The sequence below is a fragment of the Pantherophis guttatus genome, chromosome 2 (assembly GCF_059756535.1).
Source record: "Pantherophis guttatus breed Tessera chromosome 2, ASM5975653v1, whole genome shotgun sequence".
In the NCBI taxonomy this organism is placed as follows: domain Eukaryota; kingdom Metazoa; phylum Chordata; class Lepidosauria; order Squamata; family Colubridae; genus Pantherophis; species Pantherophis guttatus.
The window spans coordinates 253,026,325-253,046,405 of record NC_142064.1 but is presented as its reverse complement, the minus strand read 5'-3'; the positions used below and the strand labels follow the sequence as shown (position 1 = coordinate 253,046,405).

Genomic DNA, 20,081 nt, shown 5'->3' with positions numbered 1-20,081 from the left:
GAATGAGATCCACTGTCTTTTTATTCTTCTAGGTCATGGACATCATACAGCAGTACTACGCTCAGATGGCAGCACAGGTGCAGCACGGTGATCAGTCACTGTACTCAAAAAGTCTAGGAACATCTTCACGAAGTTTGCGTTCCTCTTTCACCTCACTTTTATCTACCTCCTTCGGGTAACTTTATTCTTGGCTAATTTTAACCCCAAACCTGTTAAAGTAGAAGATTATATAACAAAAATCATGGTTTGAACTGACCAAAGGCATAGTTCTCTCATGTAATATGTCCCAGTGAGTGTATATTTTTATCTACGCTTATGAAGGAAACAAGAACCAGCATGTCAGGATAGCACATGTCGGAAATTACCATCCCATAAATAAGCTGTGATCATTTCTTTAAAAACTCAAGTTCCCAAAAATTCATGTTGTTGCAAAACAAAGCCCCTCCCCCCCCCAAATATGCCCAAAACATTATTCAATGTCAATTCTTTTCATTCCTTGAAGTCACAATAAAGGGTTATCTCCGGATGACATTTATTTAGTTATTACTTAATGTTAGCACTTGTAAAGATATAATTTCTTTCAGGTGCAAACAATTTGAACAAAGGGCTTAGGGCAGTGTAGACCTAAAAACTGACCTGAAGAAATATTTCAGACCTCACGCGAGCAAAGCACTTTTCAACTGTTCATGAAAGCAGCCATACTTATTTTCAAACCCCCCCAAAAAATAGATTGCAACTTATAGATTTTTTTTTCTTGTCAGCAAGAGAAATTGTCCATTTCCTTTTCTTATATTGAAAACTCAAAAGAATGTGTTTTAAAAGAATCCTCCCACCCTTCTTGTTGTAGGTATCTGGACTGTCCCCAAATGTTTGCAAATGGGAAGAAGCCATTTGTTGGATATGGACATGTAAGGAAATTTCTTTGAATCGTGTAGTTCAGTGCAGTGGGAAGGGCAGGTATTAATCTATGAAGTGCAATGCTAAACTGCATACTTAACTTGTCCATTTCTCCCGCCCCCCAGCTCTATCCAAGTAGATACGAGCAGCCACGGATGGCTGCCTTCCTATCCATTGCTGATAATGATGAACTGATCAGAGGACAAAGAGAGGCAGATTGGAGTTATCAGAATGGACCATTTACACTCATGAGGAAGTAAAGCTGTATTTTGAGTTGCTATGTATAGTCCTTTGTAGTTTGTTCCTTCCTACACTTTTAGAATAATGAAATGTAACCTTAGAATAACTTGGAAGATCCAGTTCAAAGAGTGGTAGTTACACATAGTGGAAGCCTTCTCCTGAATTAATAATGAATTCATGGAGACCGTCTTCTGCCTCCAATAGCCTCCCACCGGCCAGTTTGCTCCCACAGAGAGGGCCTCCTCAGGGTGCCATCGGCCAAGTTATGTCGGCTGGCGACACCCAGGGGGAGGGCCTTCTCTGTGGGTGCCCCAGCCCTGTGGAATGAACTGCCCCCGGAAATACCTAAGATGTCCGACCTCCGGGTATTTCGTTGCGCACTCAAGACCCTGTTGTTCCGCCAGGCCGGGCTATCAACATAACAATTTTAAATTGGGTTTTAAAATTCTGGGGTTTTAAAATTCAGCCGAATTTATTTAATAATTTTAAACTATTTTAACTGATGTGGTTTTGTGTTTTTAATAGGCTGTACACTGCCCTGAGTCCTTCGGGAGAAGGGCGGTATAGAAATAAAATTATTATTATTATTATTATTATTATTATTATTATTATTATTATTATTATTATTATTATTATGTCATCATATGTTTCCATGGTTCATCTTTAATATTTCCCATCTCATTCAAGTTCAGAATATTGTTGGCAAGCTTTGACATTACATTGACCTTCCAAGAGGAGAGTAGAAATACATATGCATCTAAAAACAAAGGAAAACAGAACCAATATGCGGGCAACTTTACATAAATAGAGATGCGTAGCTTGGTAGTCTGGTAAAAGGGATGGCTTGCAAATAAAGTCAACTGAGGAGTTATGATTGTAACTCTTCATTTCACAATTTTGTGGAGAAAAGGATTAGAGTCTAACTCCAATTCTTCCATTTTGACCTCTATTTCTAGCTTGTTATGGAATGGACAGTTGGTTACTGTGAGAAGCATCAAGCCAGAGGCACATCCCAACTGCAGTAAAGCACGTCGCACCATGGACTTGCTCCTAGCTGAACAAGAACACTGCAGGTAATTGCAGTTTGCGCACATCCGGAATATGATGGCTCAAAGAAGGATATAGTGATGTGATTTATTTATTCAGGCTTTCCTGGTTACAATCAAGAGATGTGATCTGTGTGGTTATTCAGAGTAGATATGGTATTTAACATGAGTCTTATGTTTCCTGTAGCCAACTTCGCCATCCCTATCTACTGCTCCTCTTAGCTGTGAGTCCATCCGTGGATCTCCAAACTATCCAGCTTGTCTTTGAAAGAGTAGAAATGTGCTCCCTCTACTATGCCTTACACTGTGAGGTACGTGGAAGTCAGGAAGGTAGGCGGCTCTTCTCACCACCCAGAACTACATACCTCCCTTCTTACCTTCACTGCAGAATCCTAGCTCCCCGGCATCCTCCGCTACAGTGCATCTGCTCCTCCAAGTCTCTGAAGCGCTTTTGTTTCTGCATTCTCGAGGCTATATCCATCGGGCTGTGACCTCCCACGCCATACAGCTGGTGAGACCTGGCCTTGCCAAGCTCAGTAACCTTGAGTACATGCAACAGAGGTTAGTTGAAGCAAATGCAAATTGTAGCAATTCGGATAGGGTTTTGCAGGAATCTTGACGGAATGGATTCTGTTTCAGGAGAGAGAAACTTTGTTTAACTTGGCCTATCCCACCACCTCCGCCTCTCTACAACTGGTTACCCTTGGAAGTCATCAGAGACCGATCAGCCTCTGTGAAGTCTGACTACTACAGTTTCTGCACAGTAATTCAGGAAATCTTCACAGGTCAGTTTGTGACACAAGTAGAAAATCACAGGTAGAATGAACTAATCAGCGACCCGTGAGTTGTGCAAAGTAACTTCACTGCAAATAAATTAGGTGAACATGTTGCCAAAAATGCAATCTGTTAAAAATGCTTTCTTTTCTGGAAAGATCACGTTGGTTTTAGCCTTAATTGTATTTAAAATAGGGCTGTTGGAGTCAGATTTAAATTAGGCATGCCATATTTTGTATAGCCACATTTGGAGATTTAGATCCAGTTTAAAATTGTAGAAACAAACTCTAAAATGATCAATTAGAAATAGGCCTAAGGACTAGAATTTAGATGCTCCTTTGATCTTTTTTGTTTATCACTGCCTTCCTGTGGAGAAATCTTTATCCGATTCAATTTCTTGAGGTTAGCACACTTCAGTCTATTTCTTAGATGTGGTTTTGACTATTGGATTATTAATGATTCAAACAACAAGATCTTTATAATAATTAGAATTGGCATGCTTTCAAAATTATTCAGAAAAAAATGCATTTTCGACTTCATAAAAATAAATCCACATGTGTTTGAAAAAAGATGCTGCTGTAAGAATTCCAGTGAAATTATGCTGCTTTGATAATTCATTAAAGGTGTTTCAAATTGTTTTTGGCCACAAGCTTAGTAATCACAGCTAGTAGAATGCTGTGGTGACTAAAATTATCAGGCTAGATTCTGTGGTCTTCCTAAGCTATGATTTATGATCTTATATATAAAGCAATGCATATTTTCAGGGGAAATGCCATGGGATGGATTGGATGGCCTCGACGTGAAAGAAAAAATGGAGGGAGGGCAATCTCTCTTAACTGATGCCCGTGTGCCTGAGCCATTTTATGAGGTGGTAAAAAGTGGTATAGCTTTGAAAGAACGTGACCGGAGAGGCACTTTCCCTGACTTACGCTACTTACTGCGGGCAGCCCAACAGGTAAGGTGCTCAACTCCTTACATTTTGAGTTATTCCTAATCCTACTATCTGCAGCACTGATGAAAGTATGGGCTTTTCCTCACTACATAGAAAATTACTAAACCAGAAAAAAGGAAAGAAGAGTAGTAATGTAAAAGACATTGAGCCTACGTATTGAGAAGGTCTGAAGGTCCAGTTCAGATGATCACTCACTAGTTTCATCCTTAAAGGCTTCAGCAATGCCTACTAATAGCAATAACACTTAAACATATATATCGCTCCAAAGTGCTTTACAGCCCTCTCTAAGCAGTTTACAGTGTCAGCATATTGCCCCCAACAATCTGGGTCTTCATTTTACCAACCTCAGGAGGATGGAAGGCTGAGTCAACCTTGAGTCGGTGAGAATCGAACTGCTGACAATCGGCAATCAGCAGAAGTAGCTTGCAGTACTGCATTCTAACCACTTTGCCATCATGGCTGTACTAAACCGTATTTGCCTTCCTGAATTCTAGTTCTAGTTCTTCCTATACTTTCTGCATTTGCAAACAGAGACTGGAATCTTTGAGTCACATAATTTATTTGATTCCTTCTTGAATTAATGTATTCACCATTAGGCTGCTTCATATCTTGCCCAGACATCCAAGCCCCATTCTCAGGTCTGATCATTGCATTGTTTCTACACTCGCTTTGCCCTCTTCCACAACATTTAAGCCCTTGTGAAGAGGTCTATCTGCTACTGGTGACCTAACCATCTCTGATAATGTCAGATGGTAAAGCCACACTTGGCATACTGCATTCAGTTTTGGTTGCCACAATGGAAAAAAGATGTGGAGACTCCAGAAAGAGTGCAGAGAAGAGAAACAGATGATTAGGGGACTGGAGGCTAAAACATATGAAGAACGGTTGCAGGATTGGGTATGTCTAGTTTAATGAAAAGAAGGACTAGGGGAGACATGATAGCAGTCTTCCAATATCTCAGGGGCTGCCACAAAGAAGAGGGAGTCAAACTATTCTCCAAAGCACCTGAAGGTAGGACAAGAACAATGGGTGGAAACTAATCAAGGAGAGAAGCAACCTAGAACTAAGGAGAAATTTCCTAACAGTGCGAACAATTAATCAGTGGAACAACTTCCCTCCAGAAGTTGTGAATGCTCCAACACTGGAAATTTTTAAGAAGTTGGATAACCATTTGTCTGAAGTGGTGTAGGGTTTCCTGCCTAAGCAGGGGGTTGGACTAGAAGACCTCCAAAGTCCCTTCCAGCTCAGTTATTCTATTCTATTCTAATTGGTATAGGGTCTCCTGCTTGAGTAGGGGGGTTGGAGTAGAAGACCTCCAAGATCCCTTCCAAGTCTGTTATTCTGTTCTGTTCTGGTGGAGAAATGTAGCAAATTTTACTACATTTCTACAAATGAAGGTAAAGCTTTCAGTTTAAGGGGAAAAACACAAATACTGGTACAGCCAAGGCTCCTTTCATCATATACAGTATTTAAGTTTCTTTTTAAGAAAGAACAAGACACTATTGGGTCTCTTTTTTTAACTTTTATTGATCAGGAATAAAAATCATAAGCAGTATTACTTTTACAGGGTGCCGTGGGAAATTTTCCTTTGCTTTCATCAACAGCATCTGGTCCAAAGAAGCTTTGCATGTGGGCAGGGCAAACGTCCACTCAAGACTCTGTCCCCATCATTCCTGAAGGTCAGTTTCATGGCCAGGAGTAGAACTACAGCATGCAAAAAGGTGTTAGCTTCATGGATTCCAATGTAGATCCAGAGGCCAAACCTAAGTAAATGTTGGGTTTGAGAATGTGTGTTATAATCTATACTCGGATGTGAATTTTAAGTTGAGTCACTAAATGAATTCATCTATAATATTAATGTTACATTCTGGGTGAAGAATGGAGATGAAGCCAGAGTGATTTCTAACAGCTCCTTATTCAATACTGCCTGTTGCTCTCTGACTGACACAGCTCCTTTTATAGGGAAGCTGATCAGCCCACAACCAATCAGGAGAGAGTATTTTCCTGCTCCAACAGAAGACCAGACTGAGAACTTCAACTGACAACTATATATATAATACGTAACAATTAACTTATAGCCTATTTTAGCCACAATTGTTGAATCACTTATGAAACAGGCCAGAATCTTTATTGTAGATGAGCAAAGCAGTCATTGCTTCTTTGCATGCACATAAGAAAGAGAGGATGATGTGGCTGTTTTTGTTTTTCTGATGAAAGCAACTGGATCCCATGGACACCCATGGTTTGGTCTATTCTTTGTTTGTTCTCACTTGCTTTTGCTGCTCTAGTTTTGCATTCATGTAGAAATATGGATAGACTAAGAAAATAACTACAGAATAATTTAGAAGGCAAACAATCCTGAGGTTAACTGGACTCAATTCATCAACAAACTATACTTTTCAGAATTGGGGTTTATAAAACAGCTTTTGGTAAATGTAAACTCTAAATGAATAGCTATGTAGGTTACAAAAAATCATCTCATATAATGTCAGATAAGGTAAAATATTTTATGCTAAGAACTATTTGAGTAATAATGCAATAATTTTAATTGGAACAATAATATGCACCAACGTGCCTACCGTTCCTGTCCTACTGTCCCCATTTATTCATATCCTTATCCTATATTCATAATCCATATATATAAAAGTGAAAACCACTCACGCATTAATCACGAAATCTCCAAAACTGTAAAACCTACAAACTTGAAATTTGCCATGTATGTTCCTCTTGGCTTCTAGGTGCTCACTAAGAAAGGATTTTTCGAAGTGACCATCAGAGCATTAATATTTCCTATATTATTATAACACATTCTGATGCTAATTAGTTAGATGTTCTACTCCCCCTTCCAACTTGAAAATAACTCTGGAGAGAATGGGATAACATAGGACAGGCTTCTGTGGGGCAAGCTTCATGGAGAGAAGGTGCTAGAAAGCCTGAAGGAGAGGAGATAGGATAGGAGACATTTCTATAGGGCCAGCCTGAGGGAGAGGAGGGGGTCTATGGGGCCAGCCTGAGGAAGAGAAGGGGGTAGGATAAGAGAGGCTTCTGTGGGGCAAGCCTGAGGGAGAGAAGAGGATAGAGAGGAGAGGCTTCTGTGGGGCTATCCTGTGGGAGAGAAGGAAAGAGGAGAGGCCCATCGTAACTACTCATTAATTTTCAAACTCTAAGTGTCGATTTATCAAGCCCAATCACATAGTTTCGTAGCGGAGCATGGGTATTTAGCTAGTCATGTTTATACTTATATCTGTTATCTTATACGTGTTTGACAAAATAAATAAAATAAATTGAAAGTGGAAAATTGTACACAAGAATAAGAATGGGGAAACAGAGGGCAACTAACAAGCAAAATTGGAGCTAATGTATAATAATGTGGAGTAGCAAAATAAATTAATATAAGGATCTAACAGAACTCATAGATTTTCTATAGTTAGTTTTATCTCTGTTACTCTCTCCAGAAGCACCATATTTTGAGGTGGAGTCCAGCAGCAGGAGTGCAGGACAAAGCACATTTAGTGCTCATCCTGGGAGCCAGACAATGAAACTGGCACAGGTAGGAGGTTGGATTCCAGTGGCTTTAAACAAACTTTCTCCTTTTTCCTTCTGGGGAGGAATGTATCCTGACACAACATAATTCCTATTACATGTAAGAGCATGTTGGCTGTTTGTGGAGAAAGCCTTCAATTACAGTAATTTGAATTATGCTGCAATAGTAACTAGACTAATGTTTTCCAACCTTGGCAATTTTAATATGTGTGAATGTTAAGTCTTTGACTACAGTGTGTATCGAAGTCTAAACATCTTAAGGTTTGCCATGATTTGGAAACACAGGACTAAACTCTTGAAGTGTTTAATGCAGTCAAATACAGTCCATATCAGTTTTTAAATGGAGAAATTATACGAACACATATGCACATACACTCACACATATTAGCTAAAACAGGCAAAGCACTCTTACATAGTGTCTGTTCTTGATATCGGGAAATTTTGGATCAGCAGAGTGACTGACTGACTGACTGAATCTTCAGAAAAAGTCCTGGCTCTCCATATGTTTATCCCAAGGGAAGTGGCTAATACTCAACAGGTTCATTGTGTGAATCATATTTCATTCTTACATTTTTTTAAATTCCAATATTCTTAATTAATGTTGCAATATTCTTAATTAATATTAAGAATCTAAAGAAAGATGAAGTGGAACAAGTCAAAAGCCTAAGTTCTATTGTCAATTAAATGACTGCAGCAAGATACAAGAAAGAAGAAGGAGGAGAATAATGTTCTTCTCATGTTTCTAGCCACTGACAACTGAGAGGCATAGAGCCTCACATATTGTACAAGTACAAGTACAAAATTTCTTCTGTAGAAAGAGACTGGTCAAGGATGCCCCTCTTTAGGAAAGAGGTTGAAGGGACAATTTAGATTAAATTACATTTCATCCACTGAAGAGCACCCATTTTCACAGTGTTCTGCATTTTTTTTCATAGAAATATAGCGATCAGCAGGCTGGTGTTTCTAGCAAATCTGTGGAACAGCAAAATCTGAAGTCAAACTGTGACAGCACATGGGAACATGGGAAGAGTGATGAGGAGAAGGTTGAATCTGATAATACTGTCATGTCATCAGACCTGGTATGACTTGGTCAGGCTTGAAGCCTTTTTAAGTCTTGATCTGCAAATATTTTTCCCCCTCCCCCAGTACAGATTGCTGGAGGAAATGATTTAGAGTTTTCAATCGATTAATGAGAACTTATTTAATGAATCAAATGAGTTCTTTGATTAAGTCCAAGGATCTTTGGCTGTTTCCAGTAATAATGCCCAACTCTCCCTGTTAGCATAATTGTACTGTGTTTCCCCCAAAATAAGACCGAGTCTTATATTAATTTTTGTTCCAAAAGACACATGGCTTATTTTCCAGTTAGGTCTTATTTTAGGGAAAATACAGTACTAAACGCCTCTGTCTGCTGACAATCTTAACTGGGGCTTATTTTGGGGGTAGGGCTTATTTTACAAGCATTCTGAAAAATCATGCTAGGGCTTATTTTCCAGTAGGGTCTTATTTTCCGGGAAACAGAGTAGGAACTATAGTCCAAAATGGGGAGGTGGGTACCAGAAAGTACAAGATAAGCAACATTTTCACTATGAAGCCTGAACTGTGTGCCGTGAACAAGCACATTCACATTTTAACACACAGTGTCATATATGCAATGCATTGATTGTGGATTTCTTTTTACTTGACTGTAAAGCATACCCATCAATAAACGTAATGATTAAAAATTGCAGCTCTAGGATTTACATACTACTAGGATTTACATACTATTCTACATCAAAATCTCCAAGAGTTTTAAGAAACGTTTCACCACTTCTCAAGTAAACCATTCTTTTAATCTGAACTTTGCCACTCTGTAAGCCTTTGTAAGCAGAATCTTCAATATGCATAGTGTAAATTTATTGGTCTTCTTTCCTAGTTCTGGATTATGTTGCCCGTAATGCGTGCGCGCGCACGCACATACACAAACACACACAAGATTTTTTTCAATACTAATCTGCATTTTTGGATGATTTTCCAGAAATCAAATATTCTAGAGCTGGTCTTCAATTTACAGGTTGGGAGCAAAATTTCCATTGCTAAACTAGGGAGTTGTTAAGTGAGTTGTGCTCAGTTTTATGACCTTTTTCACCATGGTTATTAAGGGAATCACATATTCATCAAAATTTGGCTTCCCCCTTTAACTTGACTTGTCAGAAGCTGGCTGGGAAGGTTACAAATGGCAATCATGATTCTAAGAACTTGCCGGTTGCCAAGTTCCTGGATTTTTATCACATGACTCGGCTTGCTGTGAGGGTCATCAGTGTGAGGACCAGTCATGAGTCACTTTTTTCAGTGCTTCTATAACTTCACATGGTTTCTAAACTAATGGTTGTAAATTGAGGGCTACCTGTACTCTTAACCCTGGTCTCTTCTATGTTACCCCATCTGAACTCTCCTCACAATTTTTTTTCTTCTTCTTCAGGGAAACACTGTTGCCAGCCAGGAGGAAAATTTTGTGAACAGCCTACAGGATTCAGCCTGTCTATTGGCAAAGGCCCAAGCCTCCTTAGAAAATCTTGAGAAACGTTTTACATCTGGCATCCATATGTTAGAGTCCTTTGTCACCCATCAAGAGGCACCAGGTCGAACGGGTCATAGTGAGGGATCCGTATCTAAGCGGGTGGTGGTGGGTAAGTCCTAATACTGGAAACTATGATGTATTTAACAATGACTGAGGATGTTCCTTCTTGTGCACATTAAAAGTAAGAGCTTTGACCCTTTCCAGTTATTGTAGATATTTTATTACTTGTAATCTGTGTGCCGGCATTACACAACCGCTCTGCGTATTGTTCAGCACTGAATTATTGAAACTGATGTACGAATCTTTCATGGTCATATAAGCCAGGGGTCCCCAACCCTCGGGCTGCGGACTGATACCAGTCCACCGTCCATTAGAAACTGGGCCACACAAGTGAGCAAAGCTTCATCTGGGTATGCACATGTTTTAAGTAGCACACAAAATCATTCCTCTCCTCCGCCTTCCCCCTCCCCACCCCACTCCCCCAGTCCATGGAAAAATTGTTTTCCACAGAACCGGTCCCTGGCGCCCAAAAGGTTGAGGACCGCTGGTTTAAGCTTTTCCAAACTTTTTAGATTTTTTTTTTTACCAATTTTCAATTTCTGCAGGACTAATTTCCTGTAGTAGTCTTGCATGTATCTTTATGTTTTCAGATCCTGAGAAGTAAAACCTATTCCAATCTTATATTCCAGAAGGAGAAAATTGCTATATTTGACCAGTGCTAATACAAACACAATTGCAGTTGGCTGCATGGTGAAAAGAAGATTATCTAGGGACAAAAATCCAGAAATTTTTGCAGCATTTTATCTCATTCCAAATCCATATGTGCTTTATTGTTTTTTATATATATTTTTTTCCTAAGAATACAGACCAATGACTCTTGGTGGTACACAATACAATTAAAAAGCATAACATGCTCATTGTAAAATTATTAGAAATAAATATTAAATGAGAAATAAAAACAAAGAACATATTTTAAAAAACAGCTTGGAAGAGTTCCTTTTTAATCGGCTTCTGGAAGGCAATTGAGGTCAGGGCGAGTTTCAACTTTAATCACAGAGACTAATCCTTAAAATGAGAGCCATGACAAAGAAATATGTCTTCCTGGTTTCAACCCAGCTATTAACCTTATGGAAATGGGGGATTATAGTTGGGATCTATGTACTATGTACTATTTGGAGAAGGTGATCTTTTTCTTAACTATTTTTTTTACTAGATCTGTACTACATGTACATGTACATGTAATGTAGTACATGTAATGTAGGAATTCCTCCAAATATAGCATATTAATTTAAAAAAAGATGTGTCACCAAGGGATATGTTTTTAGAAAATCACAGAAACTATGGAAGATTTGCTGTGTAAGTGGAAATTTTTGTAATGGAATTTCAGAAGGTGACAGCTACGTACGTATCAGTAGTGGGAAAATTGATCCCGACTGATAATTTTAGAAAACGGATATTCTTAGTAATACTAGAACTTCTTCATGAATACAGAATTAATGAAATGCATTTATTGCCGTTATACCCCAAACATGAGATGGGTTCAGAAGAACGATGAAATTTACCATCCTCCATAGTGAATAAAACAAGGTCATTTCCAAAATCCAAAATCTTGGCCTTCTGGAAAACAGAAATCAGATAATATGGGTTATAAGGCAGAATAAAATTGAACAGGTTCAAATCTATATGTACCTTGGAGGGATTTTGGATGCTAAAGTGTGTCTGGAAAGCACATTGTGATTATGCCATTCTAGTAGCATTGCAATCTTCTGCCACTATTCTCTTTCGGACAGTAAGAAAAGATTACCTGTAGATACTCCTTGCTTTATGACTGGTTGCTTAGCAACCATTCAAAGTTACAATGGAACCCCCCCCCCAAAAAAAGGCCTTTATGAGCAGAATTTGAAACTCCAACTGTCACTCCACCCCTCCTCCCCCCAATTTCAGGTGCTTGGCCCACAATTATGGCCATTTGCGGCATCCTGTGGTCAAATGACCATGATTTATGACATTTTTTGCTGGAAACCAGCTTTTACTTCCAGTTTCTGACCAAAAAAAAACGTTGTAGACAATCTTTAACAACCATGGTGATTCGCTTAATGACTGCTGGAAAAAATGTTATAAAATCTGGTCGGTCATAGGATGACCTGCTTAACAACTGGTATGACTTCTGTGCTCAATTACAGTCATAAATTGAGGAGTACCTGTAACTAACCATTCTTTAGATTGCTGTTAACCTCCATTTGTCTCCACTCAGAGAAGTACAAAGATAACATCCAGAACTACTCCCTTCAAAACCTTATTGATTTATCAGCTCAAGCCAGAAGAGAACAACAGGTATTTTTAAACAAAGTAAAACAAAACAAAAACTTCTTTTAGTCTATTGTTTGGTGATACTAACCACCTACAGTCTTGCCTGCAGCAAAATCCTGTCTTACCAGAGATTTATCCGAGGTTGGAAAGTCACACAGAAAGGCCTTTTTATAACACCAAAACGTAAGTAGCAGATGTCCCAATCACATTGTAAAATCACCTTGCATAAAGAATTTGCTGCTGGCTTTCAGATTACGTTATTCCGGGCTTGGGACAGCTTGGGATGTGTTCAACTCTGTAAATCTGAAGGTTAAGTTTCTCAGTCTTATGACACCTCTGACAGTAATTGTGTGTAGTAGATCCCCAAAGAAATACTATGCCGCTAAATTCTGACAAGGAACAAAAAAAAAAAAATGAAATGTGTTTTTAAAACGAAATGGGACTCTATAGGGACTGAATTTAAATAGAAGGCAGAGAGCTGATTTTGTTGAATTCTGCTTGAAATCTGTGAGAAGTGGGAATTTAATGGAATGCTGTTGTAAATCGTCTTTCAAGCTCAGCCTGGTAAATATGTCAGGTAGTACTACAATGTCTTCTTTCTGAATCTTTGACTACTATGGTAATCCCTGAAACTTCTTACCATGCAGGGATTGTCAATAAATGTCAGCCCTTTGAGGTAGGCAAGAAAACACAGAAGGGGTTCCCGGAATGCTCCTTACTACCCTGTTTCCCCCAAAATAAGACATCCCCTGATAATTAGCCCAATCGGGCTTTTGAGCTCATGGCAATAAAGCCAAGCGCTTATTTCAGGGTTCAAAAAAATATAAGACAGGATTTCATTTTCGGGGAAATATGGTATTGTAGGGGAGAAGAGTAGAATCCTAAAAGCCTATCATAGTTTCTCCCTGCTCCATCTTTTATGAAACAAAATCAACATAGAATTATTTTGACTTTCTTTTGTATCCCTTCCCCTTTTTCTGCAGTAAGAAATCTGTTCTCAAACTCTGAATTTTTTTTAATTTCTCATTTTCTGTGCCTACAACATTAGTAAAAATTCCAAATAGTACCTACTGTAAGTAGAAGTCCTGCCTCCTTCTCATTTGATTAGTTAGCAACTAACTAATGGAGACATTTGTAAACGAAATATATCTCTAAATTTTATTCTGCCTTACATTTCCCTAGTTTCGAAATCATCCTTCATGAAACTGCATTTAAAAATGGGTTAATTCACGTTTCCTCAGATTTGATCTTCTTCAGGAAATTATCCAAGAGTTGCGAGAAACAAGTGACTCCTTCACGGTGAACCACGGTAGGTAGAAAATTGGAATCTTATTTTGCTGGTATAGAACTGAAGAAGACATGGATATAGTAATCAATATTCAGTCTTTATTTGCAGACAAATGGAAGAATGTCTTGTTTATTTACACAAATATGTAGAAAAGAACATTTTGTGTCATGAATTGCATCGGTCTTCTTTGATCTTTGCTGTTTTTAAATAGATGCAATGTCACTGATTCTGACAGTAATCTATCTGCCTGTCTGTTTATTAAATGTATATGCTGCTCATCTCTGTCCCTCCCCATATTGTATTAGCTACCAGCTATTTGCCTATATTTTTAAAGAACCAATTTACATTTATATCATTAGGCTTTCTTACTTTTCTAACAATACAAATAGTTAAGGATTATAAATTATATCACATAAAGTTAAGGGGAAAGTTAAGAAGCTTGATTGACCAACTCTCATGCAAAGCTACTTTTGCTTCCAAAACTGAATTCCCTAGATTCATTCTTGGAAAGAGCAAACGAATGAGGAAATATTTCCTGAGCATTTTTAGTCAGTGGTGAAATCCAAATTTTTTTACTACCGGTTCTGTCACCGTGGCTTGGTGGGCGTGGCAGGGAGAGGATACTGCAAACTCTCCATTCCCACCCCACTCCAGGGGAAGGATACTGCAAAATCCCCATTCCCTCTCCACTCCTGGGGGAAGGATATTGCAAAATCTCCATTCCCACCCAACTCTGGAGCCAGCCAGAGGTGATATTTGCCGGTTCTCTGAACTGCTCAAAATTTCCGCTACCAGTTCTCCAGAACCTGTCAGAACCTGCTGGATTTCACTCCTGTTTTTAGTCACTTTCTGCATGTTTAAAGTACTGCCTGCTGGAGATTAAATGATTCCGTATATACAACTAACATTTAGCGAAGCAAATTTTATAATGGTAATAAACAGGGGATCTATTTATAAATACATTACAGAGATAAGTAAAGCCTAGTCCCTACTTCACTACATCTCACTGTGCGGAGATCAAAGAACATCTCCGTAAGTGTATGTCTTGGAAGGAAGCAGAAGGAAGTGACTTTCCATTAGCAATTTGTGTGGCAAGGCGCAGGCAGAAATATAATGTTTATGTTTCTTTCTATGCCCTCCTGAGTCATGTGGCATTAGATCATTAGACCATGTTGGATTTGGATCTCCAACAGGAGGAAAGCAGCTGGGAGGTTAAACATCAATGGGAGAGATTTTTAACAAGGTTGGAACTTCTTACATTACTTCACATTATGAAAGGATTGGGAAGTGACTAGTATATTCTTCCCTTTCTTGTAACCTGTACAAAAAGTTTAACGTTAAGCTAATTGGCATTTATTTACATAGTTTGCATGACAAAATTTAGTTTGACAAAGAGGACAGAAACGCTGCCACCAAAGATCTTCCTCTTAACTGTTGGCAATCCCTGCTCCAGTTTCAGAAATTGGATTGGTGTTGCCGACATGCTGTCTTGGTTTCTATTCTGCTCTATAAAACCGCGTTTCTCAACCTTGGCAGCTTGAGGACGGGTGAACTTCAATTCCCAGAATCCCCCTAATCAGCTTAGCTGGCTAGGGAATTCTGGGAAATGAAGTCCACCCATCTTCAAGTTGTTATGGTTCAGAAACACACTCACAAGAACACAAATTTTACTTTAAGCAAATACCCCATTTGTACTTCTTAAGAAATAAAGTTTTTCAGCAACTGACAATATTGTCATCATTGTGCAGAATCAGAAAATGCATAATCCTAATACAGCAATGTATGAGAAATTGTCCCTATCTGTGGAGATAAATATAGTTTCTTGGCAGAATCAATGTTTTGCATATAGGAAATCCCAGATTTAACTATTAAGTATTTCCAACTAAAGGAACAAGTAGCAAATAAAGGAGAAAGGCCTTCCCTGAGGACTGGAGTCATTAACATGCTAGATTAAATTGATATGCAGTCTGGTTGGGTATAGAGTAATTGCAAACTGTGTTCTTCTATTGTGCAATAGCAACACAGCATTGTGTCTAATGTATTTTCATCATTTCCACAGAGCAGCAAGCACGGAGCAGAAAAGAAAAAGAGATTGCCTCTGATCTAAAGAAGGGAGATCTGATCCCCACCACCGGACAAGGGATGGTGACCAGTTAGGATGATCAGTACATGATGATGATCTCTCTAGTTCTCTGTTAAGATAGGACTGAGATAAAAGCAGTTTGCTTCTTCAATAGCACAGCCATCAGTATGCATCCTGATTCAGTATCTCCAGTTCAGAGCCTCATAACTGGGAAAGTTAAGTCACACTGAACATGATTGCTCTTCAAGAGAAAAGTCTAGGTTTTTTTTAAGAATGAACTAATGTCGTTTAGAGCATTTGGGTCAGGCTAGGGGAGCTACAGATCAAATAAAGCTTTTAGCGAATTGTTAATCAAAGCATTTTGCAGCCATTTTTCCCCACATAGACCTTGTTTAAGCTCATGTTCTTTTATGCTTTGAATTCACATTCAAAGATGTCCAGTCATGCAGCCTTGTACAAATACCTCATTTTGTCATTTTCTACTATCACAGTTTATAAAAGTAGAGAATTGCGCAAAGAGGGTGTAATCTTTTCCCTCCCCACCATGCTTCTGATGAAAATCTCTCTTTTCTTAACAAAATCAGTTGTTTTTAGCCTCAGCAAAGAATTGCTACGATCTCATCCTAAGCAAGATAATTAAACTTCCCTTCTTGCTCTGATTTCAATTCTGTTTGGAGGGGAAAAAAGCAAAGGAAACATATATATGTTGAAAAATGAACTGTGATAGCTTTCCCTTTCAAACCATTAACATCAAATTTAGTTTGATCTCAGTCTACTACTGCTATTTAGCCTACTTAATTTTTTTTTTGTATTTGGAGAATCTTAAGAAACAATATTAAGATATTTTGCTGCCTTTCTCTCTCTTCTTATGAATTCAAAGTTGCTTAAAATGGGGGTTTGCAGGTTAGGTTCTGATGAGGTTGAGGCAGTTTTACCTTTTATAACATATAATAATAGTACCTTGTACCCCTCCAAACTACTCTCTCAGTTACCAGTGTTACAAAATAGGTAAGCTTTAGTATTATTGTAAAAAAGAATCAATCTGACTTTGTCACTTCTCTTGATTTCTTTATAAAAAAAAGAGAAAAGTGTGTTTGTGGTTCACTTGTTTTTTATAAATATTCCATATTTATCAGATGATATTGCAAGTACAGCAATAAATTTTTCATTTTTCATTATTTTTTCTTATGAGCATGATTCACACATAATGATAAACCATAGCATACTTTGGTAGGTATGTGTGTGTGTGTGTATAAATTCTAGCCCATTGTGGCTTATTTAATAACCTTGCTTGAAGAAACAAAGTATAGGATGATATAGACAAAAATTACTACCTTATATTTTGTTTCCTGTTTTAAGAGCTCAAACACATTTGCTGCTTTTAAGTTGTATATGTAGAAGCTCAAAAGATTGAACTGTTGGCATCTCCATTTCAAAAGGAGACTGGGCAGAAAAACATATCCTCAAAGACCACACTTAAATTAGAAAACTTATCCTAACAAATCCTAACTAGGATTTGGCTAAGTATTCAGCAGCAACATTATTCATATTCCTAACATTAGTGGCAGCAGCCTCAAAAATAGAATAGGACTGACTAATCTTTCAAGTTTTAAATGTTGCAAGACAGAAACCATCTCCTATTATAAATAAAGAACAATCTATTGGGATTTTGCTGAGCTTGGTTTTCTTTCTGCAAACATTTTATTACCACTCTAGGTAAAATGGTCAGGTTTGCTGCCTTTTGATGTGTGGCAGCTTGTCCTACCTGTTTTGATCAAGTATAACTTGTTCTAATTGGTGTGCTTGTTTCTGATTCTGAATAAACTGAAATAATGCAGCATGAGACTTCACAGAGACCACATGATGGCACTATAAGTAAGCAAAGAATAAAAAATTCAAAGATGTTGAGACACTAGAAAGAGGGCAGAGAAGAGCAATTTGGGGTCTGGAGGCTAAAATATACTGTATGACAATCAGTTGAAGCAACTGGCTATGTTCCAAGAAGAGGAGGACAACTTGTTCTCTAAAGCAACTGAAGGCAGGAGAAGAAGCAATGGATGGAAACTAACCTAGGAGAAATCCAATCTAGAATTAAGGATAAATTTTCTGACCAAACAATCAGTGGAACAGCTTGCCTCCAGAATTTATGGGTGCTCCATCTCTTGCTGTTTTTAAAAAGAGATTAGACAGCCATTTGTCCAGAATGGTATAAGGTCTCCTATTTGGACAGAGGTTTAATAAATAAATTTAATTTAATTTAATGGTTTAATTCTAATTTGATTTTCAGTTAATGCAACTTCAATATTTCAGCAGCATCACAGAGCCTTAAATTATACTCTTTACTTCACTAACAATATATGAGGTTTATGAAGGCAGCTATGCTACACAGGACAACATGGAAGTATACAAGTAGAAAAACACATTTTATATCCACAGAAATAATAGTCCTGTCTGTGCCAGTAGATGTGCCAACAAAATAGCCAATATAGGTTGAAGATTTGGATGGGGAACATATTACAATCTAGAGCAGTTTTTTCTTACCTAGAGGAAAAGGAAGGAAATCATATTGGAGAAAACTTAACAATGATTATTCACTTGGTCAGTGACTCCAATATAATCCATCTTTATATCTGTTTCTGGTTTACTCATCATTAAATATATTGGTGGTTAGACAGCAAATGGCTCAACTGTGTAGCTTCAGTGAGGGAGCTTCTGGGTAGCTTCTCAGCACCATCAATATATGAACTACAGTAAATTAGTTAATATATTACCTGACAGTTAACAGTATGATATCTCTCTGATCCCACATAAGAAATCCTTAAATCATTCATACATGTTATACTACTATAGATTTCAGAAAATGAAACTTAGTAAGAAAGAAGTCCCCGCAAAAGAAAGCACAACATAGACTGATCTCACAATCCTTATTTTGTTTGTATGAGGAACTTACTCAAATACTCCTATTTCTCTGTCTTAAGCATTAACTTGGGGATCCAGAATCTCAGGAAAATGGACCATGCATCATTTTGTTACATAATGAATCCATGTTAGGACAAGAAGTAATAGATGGAAACTAATCAAGGGGAGAGCCCACCTAGAAGTAAGGAACAATTTCCTGACAGTGAGAACAGCTTGCCTTCAGAAGTTGTGGATGCAACCCACCACTGAAGTGCGCATGTGGGGGGGCAGGGCGCATTGAATTATGGGTGTGGGCACATGCACATGTGACATACACACCTGCGCTCCCCCGACTTTTGGCACACAACGGCAAAAAGGTTAGCCATCACTAGTATAGGATCTCCTGCTTGAGCAGGGGATTGGACTAGAAGACTTCCAAGGTCCATTCTACACTTCCTGTTCTGTTATGATCTCTGTGGGCATAATGTGACCTCAGATTCCTCCTGCTTGAAAGAAAATTACTGGTTTGGCAAGAGAATTTGTGAATAAAGATAATTGGTTTGTTGATTGTAAACAGAGTATGAGTCAACAGCCTGCATCAATAGTATCATTCAAATCATGGAAAGTATTTGCTGTACCTTATGTTAGGCAGATGTTCACCTTGAGCATTATGTCCAGTCCTGAGCATTGCACTTTAAGGATTCAGATGATCCATGGCACTGGAGATCCTTAGAGATTAAAAACTCGGGGTACTTCCCATAGGTCTGGTGCTGTCCCCACATGAGGGCCACACCCCAGTGAAGTCATTGTATAATCCTGGGGCAGGTGAATCAATTTTCTTCTTGCATGGTTGTGGCATAGGTCAGATAACGAAATTTTGCGACCTGCAACACTAGGTCACCAGAAGGGAAGAGAAGAAGATGAATGCAATCAGAGTGAATGGACAACAAAAGAGTGCAGTGTTGGAGCACAAGAATGTCAGGATGGAAACAAATCATCCTAGAGAAGATCTAGCTATGTGTTTGCTAAGAGTCAACACCAACTGACAATCAGACTTCCAAGACTTATGTCAAAGCCACTATGTACACCAGACCAAGAAAGTAACTCCAAAGGAACATTAAAACTAATTCATTATATTGACTATAATCTTGCAAGTTTGTGCTTTATTGCCTCCCCCTTTCCCCTTATACTCCTGAAATTCAGAAGGTGTCTGAGTCATTTCCTCCTCTCCTCAGATTGTTTTGGGATTGAGTCATGCTTTTTGCCTTATTTTTCCCAGATTTGGCTTACTGCTGTCAAGGCTATCTTCTTTTCTCTCTATACAAGATGGTCAAATAGGGTGCTCCTGGAGGTTTTTAAAGAGTTTGGACAACCATTTGTCTGAAATAGGATAGGGTAGTGATGACTAATCTTTTTGCCGTTGTGTGCCAAAAGCAGGGAGAGCGTGGGGGGTTCATGCGTGTGCTTGCCCACACCCATAATTCAATGCC

General features: G+C 38.4%; 1 protein-coding gene across 17 annotated transcripts in view; it reads left to right on the top strand.

Moving 5' to 3' along the window:
- Positions 1 to 16,871, top strand: part of LOC117667974 (inactive serine/threonine-protein kinase TEX14-like) — a 30,112-nt gene extending 13,241 nt beyond the window's left edge. For 2 of the 17 annotated variants that reach the window (XM_087888066.1, XM_087888069.1), the window contains exons 5-20: positions 33 to 175; positions 848 to 908; positions 1,023 to 1,153; positions 2,094 to 2,210; positions 2,371 to 2,494; positions 2,572 to 2,744; positions 2,823 to 2,968; positions 3,722 to 3,912; positions 5,477 to 5,588; positions 7,365 to 7,459; positions 8,388 to 8,531; positions 9,914 to 10,121; positions 12,267 to 12,346; positions 12,432 to 12,505; positions 13,564 to 13,631; positions 15,675 to 16,871. In XM_087888066.1, coding sequence (XP_087744192.1) covers positions 33 to 175; positions 848 to 908; positions 1,023 to 1,153; positions 2,094 to 2,210; positions 2,371 to 2,494; positions 2,572 to 2,744; positions 2,823 to 2,968; positions 3,722 to 3,912; positions 5,477 to 5,588; positions 7,365 to 7,459; positions 8,388 to 8,531; positions 9,914 to 10,121; positions 12,267 to 12,346; positions 12,432 to 12,505; positions 13,564 to 13,631; positions 15,675 to 15,712 — 1,905 coding nt within the window. In that variant the 3' untranslated portion in view covers positions 15,713 to 16,871. Of the gene's footprint in view, positions 1 to 32; positions 176 to 847; positions 909 to 1,022; positions 1,154 to 2,093; positions 2,211 to 2,370; positions 2,495 to 2,571; positions 2,745 to 2,822; positions 2,969 to 3,721; positions 3,913 to 5,476; positions 5,589 to 7,364; positions 7,460 to 8,387; positions 8,532 to 9,913; positions 10,122 to 12,266; positions 12,347 to 12,419; positions 12,506 to 13,504; positions 13,632 to 15,669 lie in introns of all 17 variants that reach the window. The other 15 variants (XM_034421613.3, XM_087888065.1, XM_087888063.1 and 12 more) reach the window with 9 other exon arrangements.
- Positions 16,872 to 20,081: the final 3,210 nt, after the last annotated feature.